This window comes from Geotrypetes seraphini, chromosome 1 (genome assembly GCF_902459505.1).
Source record: "Geotrypetes seraphini chromosome 1, aGeoSer1.1, whole genome shotgun sequence".
NCBI classification, from domain to species: Eukaryota; Metazoa; Chordata; class Amphibia; order Gymnophiona; family Dermophiidae; genus Geotrypetes; species Geotrypetes seraphini.
In genome coordinates this window covers 226,041,700-226,060,773 of record NC_047084.1, presented here as the reverse complement: position 1 = coordinate 226,060,773, position 19,074 = coordinate 226,041,700, and the positions used below count along the sequence as shown (strand labels likewise).

Genomic DNA, 19,074 nt, shown 5'->3' with positions numbered 1-19,074 from the left:
TTTTGAAATTATTAGACATGTGAGTCCATAGTGTTATTTTAAAGTCTAAAGGGGCTGCTTTCATTATGTTGGGAGGACAGGGGTCTAGGATGCTTCAGAGGATTGAAATGTTTCATTCGGTGTTAGTTAGTCTTCATGGATTTCTTGACTAGCAAGGTTTTTATTTCTTTTCTGAAAGTTTTGTAGTCTGGGGTCACAATTAGTAGATTAGAGAGTTTCTGGTTTTGCTGCCTTTGTGGCTAGAAGGCTGTCGTATAGTTTTTTCCATTTGATGTTTCTGATTGGAGGGTATGTAAATGGTGTCTGGGTTTTCCTATGTCTGGTTGTGGTAGTTTGTATTAGGCAGTTGTTCAAGTAGGCTGGGCTGTCACCATTTATGGATTTAAATAGTAGACAGTAGAATTTAAATAGTATTCTTGCTTGAATTGGGAGCCAGTGTGAGTCAAGGTATGCCTCGGTGATGTGGAAGCGCCCTCCACTCCCAATTTAGGCATCCCGGAGGCAGCGATCACGTCTCCAGTGGAATTGGAGGAAGGTAGGGCCTCTCCGGAAGAGTGAAGTGTGGGATCCACGCACGGTTCACACGCCTCGCAGGCCGCGGCGCACATGATACACAGCTGCGAATCCGCCACCCATCCGCCACATTTACAGCATGAATCCATGCCATCCTGTCCTGAGGAGGCCATATGTGAAGTATGGAGCAAAAACGAAGCTTCTAAGTCCAAAAAAGCAATGTTACTTACCGTTAACAGTTGTTATCCAGGGACAGCAGGCAGCTATTCTCACTAATGGGTGACGTGATCCAACGGAGCCCCGATGCGGATGCTTCTTTGAAGAAAACTCGAAGTTTCGAATTGCCCGCACCGCGCATGCGCGAGTGCCTTCCTGCCCGATGCACCAGGCGTGTCTCCTCAGTTCTTACTTTTCCGCGGAGCCGAGAAGTCCGTCTTCGACTCTCTGTGCAAAGTTCCTTCGCTTGTGCCTTCTAAGTCCACGGTTTTGATTTTAATTGATCGCAATCGCTGATGTGGAGAATTCAGGAAACGCCTGAAAACACATCTGTTCCTGAAATACTTAGGAAACCAACCTATTCAATCTTAGTCCTTAACAACCGAGCGCAAGAACTACCTGTCGCTAAATCTGTACTTTGTTTGTTCATTCAGTCTGTAACTTTGTTTATTCACTCAATCTGTAACATTTCTAATCATTGTAAACCGCATAGAACTTTACGGTCCTGCGGTATATAAACTGTTGTTATTATTATTTTCGTCGTGTTTTATTGTTTTAAAAAAAAAAATTTCTTCGTACCGTTCGACCAGGCAGGCCATGTGGCCGCAGCCCCGCGGCTTCGATCTTGCGACGGAGCTTTTTCGGCCTATGTCCCGGCCTATCACCGGTTTTAAAAAGTGTGACAAGTGCCAGCGCGCGATTTCGCTAACGGACCCTCATCGACACTGTGTTCGGTGTCTCGGGCCTGAACACATCCCGAAATCGTGCTGGCCTTGCACCACACTCACCGCACGTGCTTTCAAGCGCCGTTGCGTCCTGTGGGAATCGCTCTTCATGGAGTCCTCGACGGAGCCATTGACCTCAAAGGGACCCGCACCTTCGACATCATCCGCAAGCCCCACAGTCTTCCACCTCTGCGGCGCCGAGTCTCATCAAGCCCGCCTCGTTTGTCCTGGCTCAGACTCCAGCGCCTGCAGCGATGCCTTCCTCAACCTCCTCAGGTCAGGTAGCCCAGCAGCCCATTCCCCCAGTCATGTTGAAAGTGCTCAAGGCCTCGAAATCCAAGCACTCACACGCTGCTTCGAGGGAACGTGAGGCCCGCGCAGGTGGTCCCATTTCAGATGCGGATCCATCCTTGCCGGCCTCGTTCCAGACCATGCTACAGAAGCACTTCATTGAACTCTTTACCACGATGGGGCCTCAGCTTCTCTCCCAAATTCAGCCTGGGCACACGGAGGCCTCCCGCGAGGTCGAGCCGCCTCCAGTGCCTCAGTGGGGAACACACTCTCAACAGGGAGCAGAGTCTCTGCGAGTGTCTGGTCTGGCAACAATGCATGCATCGCAAGGAGCAGAGTCTTTACCCATGCCACCTCTGGAACCGATACACTCGATGCAAGGAGCAGAGTCTTTGTGAGTGCCTCCGTTGGAGCCGATTCACTCGATGCAAGGAGCAGAGTCATTGTGAGTGCCTCCGTTGGAGCCAATTCATTCAATGCTAGGAGCAGAGACTTTGCGAATGCCTCCATTGGAACCGATCACCCCGACGTGGTTTGAGCCTCTACGGCAGCAATCCCTGCTTCGATCGACCGCTTCCAGCATCATCCACTACCTGGGAGCCTCAACGAAGCCTGCCTTACCCCGTCCATCGAGGCCAACCTCTCGACACCGATCGAGGCATTCCTCGAAGCATTCATCCAGGCACGCCTCGCCTCGGCGGATACAGGCATATCTGGTCTATTCACCTCCACCGATGCCAGAACTCGAGGATACGATGGGATCCTTCTCACCATCTCGATCCCTGTCCCCAGCGGAACCGGAAGCCTCGACCTCATCGAGCCCATCACGGAGCCAGGCAACGGCAGACCAACTGTCCTTCTCCTCGTTCCTCCGACAGATGGCTGAGGACATGGACATACCATTGGACACGGGTTCCAAATTCTCAAAGGAATACCTGGAGACTATGCGCCTCCCTCAACCACCCGCTGAGTCCCTTAAGCTTCCGTTGCACAAGCTTCTGGACCAGACCTTTGCTTGATGCCTCGAGACACCTTACTCCATCCCTGCTGTCCTGAGCAAACTGGACACCAGGTACCGCATGGTCCATCGCAAAGGGTTCGACAACTCTCAACTCTCTCACCAGTCCCTATTGGTGGAGTCATCACTGAAGCGATCCCATCCCTCCCAGGTCTACGCCGCCATCCCGCCTGGCAGAGAAGGGAAAACCATGGACCGATTCGGCAGGAGAGTATACATGATGGCCTCGAGAGTTCTGAACTACAACTTCCACTTCACAACATACCTGGAGTTCCTCCTATCGGTATTCCAGAAGTTTATACCCTACGTGGACACGAGGGCACACTTTGAGTACCAAGAAGCGCTGGCTTCGCTATCCCAGCTCCGGGTACAGTTGATGCAGTCCTCGTACGACGCCTTGAGCTCGCGGCTCGGGCAACAGCGTGATCAGTGGTCATGCGCCGGCTGGCATGGCTGAGGACCATCGACATGGATCCCAACCTCCGGGACAGGCTCGCAAACGTTCCCTGCATTGGCACCAACCTCTTCGATGAATCCATCGAGGCGGTGACCAAGAAGCTATCGGACCATGAACAATCCTTCCAGTCCATCCTACGTCCAAAACCCAGGCCTGCTCCTCCTCGCCAGCCTCGCCTGCCGTCGGTATACCAGTGGCGCTACCCTCCAAAACAGGCTCCCCCCAGCAGACAGCCTGTGAAGAGACAGCACCCGCAGAAACATCAGCATAAGCCTCAGCCACCGGCTGCTCCTAAGGCCCCCCAGTTCTTTTGACTGTTTCAGAGAGGACATTTCCTCCATCATCCTCCCTTTCTCAGTAAATCCACCCATCGGAGGCCACCTCCTTCATTTCTACCACTGATGGACGACCATCACCACAGACCTCTGGGTTCTCTCCATCATAAGAAGGATACTCCCTTCAGTTCCACCAAGCTCCTCCGGAGCACCCTCCAAGAGAGTATCCTTCCAACTTGACCCAGACCGTCATTCTTCTTCAGGAAGCCCAGGCCTTGTTACAGCTGGGAGCTGTCAAACCGGTCCTCCAGGACCAACAGAACAAGGGGTTTTACTCCCGATACTTCCTTGTTCCAAAGAAGACGGGCGACCTGCGACCCATCTTGGACCTCAGGGTACTCAACAAATATCTGGTCAAAGAAAAGTTTCGCATGCTGACCCTGGCATCTCTGTACCCCCCTCCTCGAGCAGAACGACTGGTTATGCTCTCTGGATCTCAAGGAGGCCTACACTTACATTCCAATTCATCCAGCCTCCCGTCAATATCTCAGATTCAGGGTGGGACACCTTCACCTCCAATACCGAGTGCTACCCTTTGGCCTGTCCTCATCACCCAGAGTCTTCACCAAATGCCTGGTTGTTGTGGCCGCAGCACTCAGGAGCCATGGCCTCCAGGTGTTTCCTTACCTGAACGGTTGGCTCATCAAGGATTCCACATCTCAGGGAGCCGCTCTCGCGATCCAGAAGACAATTTGGTTACTGCAACATCTGGGATTCGAGATCAATTTCCCCAAATCCCACCTGCAACCTTCCCAGACTCTTCCCTTCATTGGAGCGATTCTGGATACTACCCAACTCAGAGTGTTCCTCTCACCCCCACGCAGGGATGCTCTCCTTCATCTCTGCCACTCAGTATCCTCTCGCACGTCCATCTCAGCGAGACAAATGATGGTCCTTCTAGGCCACATGGCCTCTACAGTTCACGTGATTCCGCTTGCCAGACTTCACCTCAGGATTCCACCAATGGACCCTGGTGTCCCAGTGGTCCCAGACGTCTGACCCTCTGACTTGCCTCATCCGGGTCACTCCTGCTCTACAACAGTCTCTTCGCTGGTGGGATGCTCTCCTCCAATCTATCCAGAGGCTTGTTATTCCACACCCCCCACCACCAGAAAGTCCTCACGACCAACTCATCGACTTATGCCTGGGGGGGCGCATCTGGACGGCCTCCGCACCCAGGGTTACTGAACCAGCACGGACCGCCAGTGCCACATCAATCTCCTGGAACTCAGGGCAATCTTCAACGCTCTCCAGACCTTTCAACATCTCTTTCGCAACCAGGTTGTCCTCATTCGCACAGATAACCAGGTCGCCATGTACTAATTGAATAAGCAGGGAGGCACGGGATCGGCCTCCCTCTGCCAGGAAGCTCTGAAGGTGTGGGATTGGGCGACTCGCAACAACACCTTCCTCAGAGCGGTCTACATCCAGGGGGTGGACAATGCCTTAGCAGACAGCCTGAGCCGTCTTCTGCAACCTCACGAGTGGACCCTCAACTCCACGCCCCTGCATCATATCTTCTCTCTATGGGGGACGCCTCAGATAGACCTCTTTGCAGCCCCCCACAACTTAAGAACATAAGAACATAAGCAGTGCCTCCGCCGGGTCAGACCATAGGTCCATCCTGCCCAGCAGTCCGCTCCCGCGGCGACCCAAATAGGTCACGACCTGTCTGTATCACCAGAAGGGGCTCCCTTGCCACCTTGGTTTCTCATTTGAAGTCCTATCTTCCCATCGGAGTCCTAACCCTCCGGTCTTACACATGCACAACCTGATTTGGTTTCTATACTTATTACCTGGTTAGCTTTCTATACTTGTGTTACATCCCAGCACCTCTCTCAGTATCCCACGATCCCTTTATCCCTCAGAAATCCGTCCAATCCCTGTTTGAATCCCTGTACCGTACTCTGCCTGATCACTTCCTCCGGTAGCGCATTCCAAGTGTCCACGACCCTTTGTGTGAAAAAAAAACTTCCTTGCATTTGTTTTGAACCTATCTCCCTTCAGTTTCTCCGAATGCCCCCTCGTACCTGTTGTCCCCTTCAGCCTGAAGAATCTGTCCCTCTCCACCCTCTCTATGCCCCTCATGATCTTGAAGGTCTCTATCATATCTCCCCTGAGCCTCCTTTTTTCCAGAGAGAAGAGTCCCAGCCTATCCAACCTCTCAGCGTATGGGCAGTGTTCCAGTCCTCTTACCAGTTTCGTTGCTCTCCTTTGGACTCTCTCAAGTACCGCCATGTCCTTCTTGAGGTACGGCGACCAATATTGAACGCAGTATTCCAGATGTGGATGCACCATCGCTCGATACAGTGGCATGATGACTTCCCGCGTCCTGGTTGATATGCCCCTCTTTATGATGCCCAGCATCCTGTTGGCTTTTTTCGAGGCTGCTGCGCACTGTGCAGATGGCTTCAGTGATGCATCCACCAGCACTCTCAAGACTGCTGTCTCCCAACAATGCCCCCCCCCCAATTTGTAGTTGAACAACGGGTTCTTTTTCCCTATATGCATGACCTTGCATTTTTCCACGTTAAAGCGCATTTGCCATTTGTTTGCCCAGTCTTCCAGTTTGTCCAGGTCCCTTTGTAGGTCCTCACACTCCTCCCTGGACCTAACTCTGCCGCACAGTTTGGTATCGTCTGCAAATTTTATAACCTCGCACTTTGCCTCCTTTTCCAGGTCATTGATAAATATGTTGAAGAGTAACGGCCCCAGCACCGATCCCTGTGGCACACCGCTCGTGACTCCCCGCCAGTCAGAGTATTGTCCCTTTACTCCGACCCTCTGCAGTCTACCCGACAACCAGTGCTCGATCCATCTGTGCACATCCCCTCCCACCCCGTGGTTCCACAGCTTCCTAAGCAGCCTTTCATGTGGCACCTTGTCGAAAGCCTTTTGAAAATCAAGGTAAATGATGTCTATAGGTTCCCCATTGTCCACCCGGCTGCTTATTCCCTCAAAGAAGTACAGAAGGTTCGTTAAGCATGACCTTCCCTTACAGAATCCATGCTGGCTTGTTCTCAGTAGGCCATTTCCCTCGATGTGCTCGCAAATACTGTCCTTGATCATAGCTTCCACCATCTTCCCTATAATTGAAGTCAGGCTCACCGGCCTGTAGTTCCCGGGGTCACCCCTCGATCCCTTCTTCTGCCCCACTTCTGCTCCAGGATCTACACCCCTCAGCGCCTCGAGGCAGATGCATTCCTCCTGGACTGGACGAATCGCTTTCTATATGCGTTTCCTCCATTTCCTCTCATTCAAAAGACTCTAGTCAAGCTGAAGTCAGACCATGCCACCATGATCCTGATTGCCCCATGGTGGCCCAGACAACCTTGGTACTCCCTTCTACTTCAACTCAGCAGCAGGGAGCCATACCTTCTAACAGTCTTTCCATCTCAGCTTACACAGCATCAAGGATCTCTGCTTCACCACAACCTGCAGTCTCTACACCTGACAGCTTGGTTCCTCTCAACGTAACCCCTCTCCAGTTTTCTCAACCTGTGAGAGACGTCTTGGAAGCTTCAAGGAAGCCCGCTACTAGACAATGCTACCACCAAAAGTGGAAGAGATTTTCTGCTTTATGTTTTTCTCATCATCATGAGCCACAACACTCCTCCTTGTCTTCAGTCTTGGATTATCTTTTGCACCTTTCTCATTCAAGTCTACATCGATATGAGTCCGTCTTAGTGCAATTGCTGCTTTCCATCAGCCTCTTCAAGGGAAACCTCTTCTGCTCATCCGGTGGTTTCCAGATTCATGAAAGGACTCTTCCATGTCAATCCTCCCCTCAAACCGCCTCCAGTGGTTTGGGACCTCAATGTGGTTCTTTCTCAGCTTATGAAACCTCCATTTGAACCTCTTCACAAGGCTCACCTGAAGTATCTCACTTGGAAAGTGGTGTTTCTCATTGGTCTCACTTCTGCCCGAAGAGTCAGTGAGCTACAAGCCTTAGTTGCGGACCCGCCTTTTACAGTATTCCATCATGACAAGGTGGTTCTCCGCACACACCCAAAATTCCTTCCTAAGGTTGTCTCGGAATTTCATCTCAACCAATCCATCGTCCTGCCAGTGTTTTTTCCGAAGCCACACTCTCACTCTGAAGAATCTGCCCTTCATACTCTGGACTGTAAGCGTGCTTTAGCTTTCTACCTAGAACACACCAAACCTCACAGATCTGCTCCTCAACTTTTCATCTCTTTCCAAGTTGGGTTCATCTCTTTCCAAGTTGGGACGCCCCGTTTCCAAGCGCACCATCTCCAACTGGATGGCGGCTTGCATCTCATTCTGCTATACCCAGGCTGGATTGCCCCTTGACAGAAAAATCACAGCCCACAAGGTCAGAGCGATGGCAGCTTCTGTAGCCTTCCTCAGATCAACACCGATTGAGGAGATTTGTAAAGCTGCCACTTGGTCCTCGGTTCATACCTTCACTTCACACTATTGTCTGGATACTTTCTCCAGACGGGATGGACAGTTTGGCCAAACATTGCAAAATTTATTCTCCTAAGTTGCCAACTCACCCACCATCCCATTCTGGTTAGCTTGGAGATCACCCATTAGTGAGAATACCTGCCTGCTTGTCCTGGGATAAAGCAATGTTACTTACCGTAACAGTTGTTATCCAGGGACAGCAAGCAGCTATTCTCACGTCCCACCCACCTCCCCTGGGTTGGCTTCTCTGCTAGCTAGCTGAACTGAGGAGACACGCCCGGTGCATCGGGCGGGAAGGCACTCGCGCATGCACGGTGCAGGAGACTCGAAACTTCGAGTTTTCTTCAAAGAAGCGTCCGCATCGGGGCTCCGTTGGATCACGTCACCCATTAGTGAGTGCTGCCTGCTGTCCCTGGATAACAACTGTTAACGGTAAGTAACATTGCTTTTTTGGACTTAGAAGCTTCGTTTTTGCTCCAAACTTCACATATGGCCTCCTCAGGACAGGATGGCATGGATTCATGCTGTAAATGTGGCGGATGGGTGGCGGATTCGCAGCTGTGTATCATGTGTGCCGCGGCCTGCGAGGCATGTGAACCGTGCGCGGATCCCACACTTCACTCCTCCGGAGAGGCCCTACCTTCCTCCGATTCCACTGGAGACGTGATCGCTGCATCCGGGATGCCTAAATTGGGAGTGGAGGGCGCTTCCACAGTTCTGGGGAAAAGTCTCATAAGTTGCCAACTCACCCACCATCCCATTCTGGTTAGCTTGGAGATCACCCATTAGTGAGAATACCTGCCTGCTTGTCCTGGGATAAAGCAGTGTTACTTACCGTAACAGTTGTTATCCAGGGACAGCAAGCAGCTATTCTCATGTCCCACCCACCTCCCCTGGGTTGGCTTCTCTGCTAGCTAGCTGAACTGAGGAGACACGCCCGGTGCATCGGGCGGGAAGGCACTCGCGCATGCACTGTGCAGGAGACTCGAAACTTCGAGTTTTCTTCAAAGAAGCGTCCGCATCGGGGCTCTGTTGGATCACGTTACCCATTAGTGAGTGCTGCCTGCTGTCCCTGGATAACAACTGTTAACGGTAAGTAACATTGCTTTTTTGGACTTAGAAGCTTCGTTTTTGCTCCAAACTTCACATATGGCCTCCTCAGGACAGGATGGCATGGATTCATGCTGTAAATGTGGCGGATGGGTGGCGGATTCGCAGCTGTGTATCATGTGTGCCGCGGCCTGCGAGGCATGTGAACCGTGCGCGGATCCCACACTTCACTCCTCTGGAGAGGCCCTACCTTCCTCCGATTCCACTGGAGACGTGATCGCTGCATCCGGGATGCCTAAATTGGGAGTGGAGGGCGCTTCCACAGTTCTGGGGAAAAGTCTCATAAATCTTCTAAGCATTCCAAATCTGAGTGCTGCAGAGCAGCTTTTGCCACCGGTGACTATTTTCTTCCTGAATTTGTGGATATGATGTATCAGGCTTTTATGAGAAAAAGGGCTATGCCTGTCTCTTCCACTCAGACTCCAGTGCAGCAGTCTGTTCCGCCTTTGGAGTCCAGCATGTCAGTTTGTTCCTTTGCTGGGGCACCAGAAAGCCAGCAGCAGGTGCCTGCCATTGCTTCTGTTTCTGTTTCTATGCCTTTGCTATCACATGTTTCCTCGTCAGCCTCCGCATTCGTGGCAAACTTAGTGGATCTTGGGGATACCCAGAACTGTGGATTCTGGGAGCCGAGAGATGATCAGGCTGTGCGCAGGCATTTCAAGTCTAGCCGCCTACCCGACTTTATTTCAGAGTCGCTGCGGACACTGAAACTTGATTCAGACCAAGCGGTTCAGGCAGTATGTTCAGTCATGAGCTCTAAGCCCCCGCTATCCGCTGCATTTCTGGACAATGTGGATTTGACGGAAATGCTCTTGGAAGTCTGGGAGTCCCCGGGTGGTCCCCTGTAGTATGTTAGGGCCATGGCAAAGTTATATCCCTTGGCGTCGGAGTTCACCAAGTGCTTGGTCCCACTCAGGTCACTAAGCGTACCTCTTTACCCTTGGATGGAGGGGTTGTCCTGAAGGATGTTCAGGACAGAAGAGTGGATTTTGTTCTCAAACGTCTTTTTGATTCCGTTGTGGCTGGAGTGCGAGCTGCAGTGGCCACTTCCTTTGTGGTCCGGACATGTCACACCAAGCTCCGCCAGGATCCTGAGGAGGTTGTCCTTCGTGACCTCGACTTCCTGGTTTCCAGGGTAAATTATTTGGCAGAAGCACTCTATGACATCTTGAAAGTTTTTGCTAAGCCGGGAGCTTATTCTGTGTTTGCCCGGCGAATGCTATGGATTCGCCTGTGGTCAGGTGATTCTTCCTCTAAGGCTATACTGAGCAGGTTACCTTTTAAAGGTTCGCTCTTGTTTTGCCAGGGTATGGATGACCTTATGGCCAGTGTTCAGGACCAAAAGCCTAAAGTTCTCCCTGGCTCTAAGCCTCTTCTGACCAGAGGTAAGGGACAGCTGAATTTTCGTCCCTACCGGCGCACTTTGCAATACTCTGGGCCCCCAGCGATGGGACAGCGTTAAAGGAGCTCCCGCCAGACCTTGCTTTGGAGGTGCAGCATGCCAAAAGTCTTTCAACTCTTGTCCCTCCCTAGAGAAAATTATGATGCCAGACTCTGGCGGCCCCCCTCTCACATTGGGGGGCGGGGTTTGGCCTTTCTTCTGGAATGACAGAAGATAACTTTGGATCAGTGGGTCTTCGAGGTGCTCAGGGAGGGCCTTTGACTCCAATTTTTCCAACTTCTAGCGGACTTCTTCCTGTCTTCTCCGGTTGGAAATCCGGACAGAGCCATCAAGGTGCAATCCACGGTGCACAGTTTGCTGGATCTGGCAGCCATAGAGCCCATTCCAAGCAGAGACTTGGTCTTCGGGAGATACTCGATATACTTCATTGTGCCAAACAAGACTCCGAAGATTGCAGAACAGCTCTGGACCTGAATATAGTGAACGCCTTTCTGCAGGTTCTGCATTTCCAGAAGGAAACAGTGCATTCCATTGTAGCGGCAGTGGCGTCTGGGGAATTTTTGGCTTCCTTGGATCTCACGGAAGCATACCTCCACATCCCGATATTTCCGGACCACAGGAGGTTCCTGAGATTCCATGTTCTGAGGAGACACTTCCAGTTTGTGGCGCTGCCCTTTGGGCTGGCGTCAGACCCAGATCCTTCACCAAAGTCATGGTGGTGGTAGCTGCCCATCAGTGCTAGTTCATCCGTACCTCAAAGTCTGACTGACCAGAGCTCCCTTGCTGGAGGAATGCCGCAAGGCAGTTCTCCAGGTGGTGCATTTACTGGAAAGTCTTGGCTGGGAGATCAATCTCAAGAAGAGTCATCTCGAGCCAATGCAGGACTTGGAGTACCTGGGAGTACGGTTCCACACAGGCAGGAACCAAGTGTTCCTACTAGAACCCAGGAAGCTCAAACTTTGGAGTGCCATTCGGGACATATTAACGGTTTCAGGCCCGACGGCCTGGCAATATCTGCAGGTGCTTTCAGGCTTGCTGTGTGGGGGTACAAGTGGATCCTTTCCCCCGTTGGTGGCACATGTTCTGGACTTCCTGCAGGCTGACCTCAGTAAGGATCTGGTAGTTTCTTCTCTCCATGTCCAGATTGAGGGACTGTCGTGTTTGGGTCCCTCTTCTCTCAGGCGTTCTCTGGTGTCTCACCCGGATGTTGTTTACTTCCTGCGGGGGGGTGAAGGCTGAGGCCTCCCTTGAGGACTGCCTTGTCCTATGTGGAATCGGAATCTGGTTCTCCACTCATTGGCTCGTCTGCCCTATGAACCCCTGGATGGGATTTCTCTGTAAGATCTTACCATCAAGACCGTTTTCCTTGTTGCGGTCACTTCAGCATGGAGAGTGTCGGATCTTCAGGCTCTGTCGTGCAGAGATCCTTTTCTTCGCCTCACGGACTCTGCGGTTATTTTGAGAACAGTGCCTTCCTTTCTTCTGAAAGTGGTTTCCACATTCCACATCAACCAGGAAGTTTGGCTTCCTGCCTTTGTTCAGTCGGGATCTAAGTCTAAGGACCGTGTTTTGCGGTCTCTGGATGTGCAGCGTCTCCTTTTGAGATACCTGGAGGCCACGAATGACTCATCTGTCAGACCATCTGTTTGTTTTGACGGGCCTCGCGCATCGGGGTTGGCCTGCTTCTAAGGTTGCCATCTCTTGATGGATCTGTGCTGCCATTTCCGCTGCTTATGTGTCGGCTGGCAAGTCACCTCCCTTTGGGGTGAAGGCTCACTCTACCAGAGGCATGGCTTGCTCATGGGCTGAATCCCATGCGGTCTCACCTGAAGAGATTTGTAGGGTGGCCACTTGGGTCTCTCTTCATACCTTTACCAAGTTTTACCGACTTGATGTGGCGGCCAAGCAAGATGCAGATTTTGCGGCTTCAGTCCTGGTGGCGGGTGCATCGGGCCTCCCCTGATATGTTGGGACTGCTTTGATACATCCCTATGGTGAAGCTTCCAGAGGTTATTGTCCAAGAAAGAAAGATTAGGTTACTCACCTCTGTTAATCTTTTTTCTTGTAAATAGCTTCTGGAAGCTTCACACCTGCCCATCTATTCTGGCCAATTCACAGATCGCCTGCCAGTAAGTGGTAAGCTGGATTTCTATCTTAGCCAGCCTCACTAAGAATCCCATGAGTGTTCTTTTATGCAAAGTTAAGGGGTTCTTTTATGCAAAGTTAAGGGTGGTGCCCCTTCTGATCTTCAAGCTGTGTCTCCTTTAGAGAAACGTTACTCAGTTTTGCATTTTATGCATGTTCAAATTTCTTGTTAAGCTAAATTTGGCCTTTTTGGGCATTTGTTAATTATGAGCAGAATTAACTTGCTGCAATCCTTGCACCCCCCTCTCTCTTTTCTTATGTTTCCTCTTTCTACTAGATCTTCCTGGCTTTGCTACCTACTGAGCTGGGAGGGGAATGTCTGGAGAGGTGACCTAGGAGAGGGGGCTGAATTTATTTGTAAGTTCTGCAGCCAAGGCTAGAATAGATGCAAGACCCTATGGTAAAGCTTCCAGAAGCTATTTACAAGAAAAATGATTAACAGAGGTGAGTAACCTAATCTTTCTTTATTGAGCAATCCAAAAGGGACACCAGTAAAACACAAGTAACAAGTACAGAGAAAGAAAATGCCATAAAACCAAACAGATACTGGCATACTCACAAGAAAAATTTTCTTTGTTTTTATAATGTATCCCACCCACCCCTGACCCCTACCCCTTCCCATCAAACATAGACAACCTATTATAAAATGACCTCTCAATATGGAAATGTGAACATTATGGTTGGTTGTTTTAAGGCCTAAATTTCATTTGTAAATATAGTACAACTTCTGCATTTTCTAAGCTAAATTGTTTTAATCCATAGGCGTACAGAAGCTGAAAGACATGGAGTATTTGGGGACAGTGGCTAGCATGTGCCTTAATTCAGACTATGCCTCTGCACTCTTTGAGGGAAAACTTCAACTCCATATGGTAAGCAGAAATCAGATTGAAAGAATTATATAACTGAAAAAAAGCATTTCTGTAAAACTGACACTAAAACTTGGGTAAATTGAAATTCAGCCATGACCTATATAGGATTAACACCCAATACTCTCATCCACCTGACAGCTGCTGTTCTGCTTTGTCCTTATGTTGTGAGCTGCTGCTGCTGCAGTTTCTGCAGATCATGGGTATCACATGGGAAGGTGATGAAATATTTTCTCTGAGGACAAGCAAAATGAGCCCTCATAAGTGGGTAATATCATTCATCGGAATCCAGCACGGTAAAGCTTCCTCTAGCTTGTGTAATTTGAAGAGCTTTAGATTCTCTGAAAACAAGCAGACCAATAGTATTTTCACATCTTCTGAGTGATATCACCCAACGAAGCCTGGTGTGGATTCTGCCCAGTGTAATAGCGAATAGAGCAAGTAGAAAATTCTAGCAGCATCTCACTGAGCAATTGCAGGTTCCTCAGTCTGGTTTTTTTCCACAGAACTGAGAAGTTGCGTCTTCAGTGTGTGTGAATGGATATTTTTCTGGTGTCTTCCCATGTGGGGTTTTATTTCTTTTTAATATTTTAATTCATAGTCTTTGTCTAAAAAACCTTCTCCTTTATTTTTTCAGTTTTTTCAGCTTTTTATGTGTCTTTTTTTTTTTTTTCTTGCACAGCTATTTAGGCCTGAGCATCAAACTCAATGTGGGCTCTACTACATCACCAAAACACAGAAATGTAATTTGGCTGCAATACTTTTCTCGATAAGAACATAACATAAGAACATAAGCAGTGCCTCCGCTGGGTCAGACCACAGGTCCATCTTGCCCAGCAGTCCGCTCCCGCGGCGGCCCGAACAGGTCACGGCCTGTCTGAGACATCAGAAGGGGCCCCCTTGCCACCTTGGTTTCCCATTGAGTTTTATCTTCCCATCAAAGTCCTAACCCTCCGGTCTTGCACATGCACTACCTGGTTGGGTTTCTATACTTATTACCTGGTTAGCTTTCTATACCTGTGTTACATCCCAGCACCTCTCTCAGTATCCCACGATCCCTTTATCCCTCAGGAATCCGTCCAATCCCTGTTTGAATCCCTGTACCGTACTCTGCCTGATCACTTCCTCCGGTAGCGCATTCCAAGTGTCCACGACCCTTTGGGTGAAAAAAAACTTCCTTGCATTTGTTTTGAACCTATCTCCCTTCAGTTTCTCCGAATGCCCCCTCGTACTTGTTGTCCCCTTCAGTCTGAAGAATCTGTCCCTATCTACCCTCTCTATGCCCCTCATGATCTTGAAGGTCTCTATCATATCTCCCCTGAGCCTCCTTCTTTCCAGAGAGAATAGCCCCAGCCTATCCAACCTCTCGGCGTATGGGCAGTGTTCCAGCCCTCTTACCAGTTTCGTTGCTCTCCTTTGGACTCTCTCAAGCACTGCCATGTCCTTCTTGAGGTACGGCGACCAATATTGAACGCAGTATTCCAGATGTGGACGCACCATAGCTCTATACAATGGCATGATGACTTCCCGCGTCCTGGTTGTTATGCCCCTCTTTATGATGCCCAGCATCTTGTTGGCTTTTTTCGAGGCTGCTGCGCACTGTGCAGATGGCTTCAGTGATGCATCTACCAGCACACCCAAGTCTCTCTCAAGACTGCTGTCTCCCAATAATGCCCCCCCAATTTGTATTTGAACAACGGGTTCTTTTTACCTATATGCATGACCTTGCATTTTTCCACGTTAAAGCGCATTTGCCATTTGTTTGCCCAGTCTTCCAGCTTGTCCAGGTCCCTTTGCAGGTCCTCACATTCCTTCCTGGTTCTAACCCTGCCACAGAGTTTGGTATCGTCTGCAAATTTTATAACCTCGCATTTTGCCTCCGTTTCCAGGTCGTTGATAAATATGTTGAAGAGCAGTGGCCCCAGCACTGATCCCTGCGGCACACCGCTCGTGACTCCCCGCCAGTCAGAATATTGGCCCTTCACTCCGACCCTCTGCAGTCTACCCGACAGCCAGTGCTTGATCCATCTGTGTACATCCCCGCCCACCCCGTGGTTCCACAGCTTCCTAAGCAGCCTTTCATGTGGCACCTTGTCGAAAGCCTTTTGAAAATCAAGGTAAATGATGTCTATAGGTTCCCCATTGTCCACCCGACTGCTTATTCCCTCAAAGAAGTACAGAAGGTTCGTTAAGCATGACCTTCCCTTACAGAATCCATGCTGGCTTGTTCTCAGTAGGCCATATCTCTCGATATGCTCTCAAATACCATCCTTGATCATAGCTTCCACCATCTTCCCTATAATTGAAGTCAGGCTCACCGGTCTGTAGTTTCCGGGGTCTCCCCTCGATCCCTTCTTGAAGATAGGTGTGACATTCGCCAATTTCCAGTCCTCTGGTACCTCTCCAGTTTTCAAGGATAGGTTGCAAACATGCTGGATTGTGCCCGCTATTTCTTGTCTTAGTTCTTTCAGAACCCTTGGATGGATCCCGTCCGGGCCCGGCGATTTGCCGCATTTTAACCTGTCTATCTGCTTGAGGACATCCTCCTTACTTACCTCTATGTGTTCTAATTTTTCAGCCTGTTCCCCACTCATGAGCTCCTCTGAGTCCGGTATATTAGATGTGTCTTCTCTCGTGAAAACCGACGAGAAGAACGTGTTCAACCTCTCAGCTACCTCTTTATCCTCCTTGATCACTCCCTTCCTATCCCCATCGTCCAACGGCCCCACCTCCTCTCTCGCTGGTCGCTTCCCCTTTACGTAACTGAAGAATGCCTTGAAGTTTTTCGCCTCCCTGGCCAGCCCCTCTTCATATTTCCCTTTTGCTTTTCTAACCTCTCGGTGGCATTCCTTTTGGCATTTCCTGTGCGCCTGGTGATTTTCCTCCGTTGGGTCCTTTTTCCATCTCCGGAAGGACACTTTCTTGTCGTTTATTGCCCTCTTTACTTCTGTTGAGATCCAAACCGGGTCCTTTGACCGCTTGTTCTTGCCGCCTTTCCTGAAACTTGGGACGTACATTTTTTGTGCTTCCTGCAGGGTGTCCCTGAATAGGGTCCAGGCGCTTCCTACAGTCTCCATCTTAAGGACGTTTTTGAGCTTCCTCCCCACCATTTCCCTCATAGCAGCATAGTTCCCTTTCCTGAAGTTGAGCGCAGTTGTTGCGGTCCTCTTTACTGTGGGTGTCCCCTTTTCTAATATGAATCGGATCGCGTTGTGGTCACTGTTGCCTAGTGGTCCTCCCACTTCTACCCCTCTTGCAGGCCCCCCTAATCCGTTTAAGATGAGGTCAAGAGTAGCACTCCCTCGCGTCGGTTCCTTGACTAGTTGCTCCATGAAGCAGTCCCTCACAGCTTCTACAAATCCTGTTTCCTTAGTGCAGTTGGAGTGACCCGTACTCCAGTCAATCCCCGGGTAGTTGAAGTCCCCCATCACTGTTACACTTCCAGTCCTGCATTCTTGTCTCAGTTCAGCTTCCAAGTCGTGTCCGATTTCCTCCGGCGTACCAGGTGGGCGATAGTACAACCCCAGTTTTATGCCTGTACCCTTGTTTCCCGGCAATTTGACCCATAGCGATTCCAGCCCCTCTGCCTTCTTTGCCATATCCATCCCGACCGAGTAGATAGAGTCCTTTATATATAGTGCTATGCCTCCCCCCTTCTTGTGGGTCCTGTCCCTCCTGTAGAGCTTGTACCCTGGCAGCGCCACATCCCATTGATTCTCCTCTGTCCACCATGTTTCTGTAATTCCAATTATATCCAGTTCCTCCCCCTTGGCTACGGCCTCTAGTTCACCCATCTTGGCCATGAGGCTTCTTGCATTGTCCAAGAAGATCCCCAGTAGCTTCAAAAGGTGCATCCAATGCAGTCAGGTGATCTCTGCAATGGACCTACACACTTGGTGTGTTGGTTGCCTTGGACCTAACTATGAACCTAATTGTTTGCATATACTGCTGACCGCTGATCAAAGAACCAGCGTATGCTGTTGCCTGCAGTTGAATGAAAGTGGGATGTTTCTAGAATTTTCTATTTGTTCTGTTCACTAGGCAGCATCCACATTGAGCTTCATTGGATGATGCCATCCAGATGATGTGAGAATACTTGGGTTTTCTGGCTATCCATATGTAACACTTCTATACAATATTGATAAAATATTGACAACCAAGTCTCCAACCTATTGACAACAACCCCAGACTACAAGATGTTCAGAAAGGAAATAAAAACTATACTCTTCAAGAAATCCCTTAATAAAGCTTAATACCATGATAAAGCTTAACCCCCCTCTTACCATCCCCTCCCTAACCCCAGATCCTACTTTTCCCTCTCTGATCTAACGTTGTAACTCTTCTTCCATAACTCTTTTTGTAATCCGCTTTGAACCGAAAGGTAATGGCGGAATAGAAATATGTAATGTAATAAAGCAAATTCAGAGAGTGCACAGTTCATTGTCCAGCTAGAAATTACCTGCTAATCCAAAGGGAGATAGTAAAAAAAATGAAAGCAAGCTTAGCAATTTATTGCAAGCAGGTCTAGATCCACCTGATGCAGTTTTCTAGTGGTTTTTGTAACCATAGATAAAGACATATGGAGATCAGTATTACATAAGACTAAAGAATGGTCAGACCAAGAAAGCAGAAGAGTCTTTACTAGGGAAAATTTATATAAGATAAGAATAAAGATGAGATGTAACGTATGTCCTGTGGTACAAGTAGGAATGGATACTAGCTGAAAAATTCTAGATTGGATTTAAACTAAACTAAACTAGACCTTAGGTTTGTATACCGCACCATCTCCACAAGCGTAGAGCTCGGCACGGTTTACAGGGTTAGATTGAAAAGGAGCTACAATGAAGGGTTATAGGAAAGGAGCTAGGAAGATAAAGAGGGACAGGGTACCAAAGAGCGGGAGGTGTTAGATTTTTGAAAAGAGCCAAGTTTTCAGGTGTTTGCGGAAGGATTGGAGGGAGCTTGAAATTCTGATTGGGGATGTGAGGTTGTTCCAGAGTTCTGTGGTTCTAAAGGGGAGGGATGTTCCTTGTTTTCCTACGCAGGATATACCTTTTGCAGAGGGGAATGATAGTTTCAGTTTTTGGGAGGATCTAGTGGAATTAGGGTTAGAGGAGTTCCAGAAGAGTGGGATAACGGGAGGGAGGATGCCATGTAGGATCTTGAAAGCTAAACAGGCACATTTAAAGAGGACTCTGGAGTGAACTGGGAGCCAGTGAAGTTTGGACAGGAGTGGGGAGACGTGGTTGAACTTGCCTTTAGCGAAAATAAGCTTGGCCGCGGCGTTCTGGATTAACTGAAGTCTATGGAGTTTTTTTTTAGTTAGGCTTAAATAGATGGAGTTGCAATAATCCAGTCTAGAGAGGATGGTGGATTGAACAAGGACGATGAAGTTCAGATGACTGGAAATTGGTTAGATTCTGAGCATAAATTTTAAAATTCCCATCACTTAGAGCAGTGGTCTTTACTAATTTTTATGCTGAGACCACTTGGCATTCATATGAGCTGAAGGAAAGCCGCCAGCGTGTGTCCATCACTTTCAGCCTACCTTCAAACTTTTTATTG

General features: G+C 49.4%; 1 protein-coding gene across 7 annotated transcripts in view; it reads left to right on the top strand.

Annotated features, from left to right (window-relative positions):
- The window catches only part of WDR19 (WD repeat domain 19), a 435,717-nt gene that overhangs the window by 176,091 nt on the left and 240,552 nt on the right, over window positions 1-19,074 (top strand). For all 7 annotated transcript variants that reach the window (XM_033947370.1, XM_033947368.1, XM_033947367.1 and 4 more), the window contains one exon: window positions 13,406-13,512. In XM_033947370.1, the coding sequence (XP_033803261.1) occupies window positions 13,406-13,512 (107 nt within the window). The remainder of the gene's footprint in view (window positions 1-13,405; window positions 13,513-19,074) is intronic.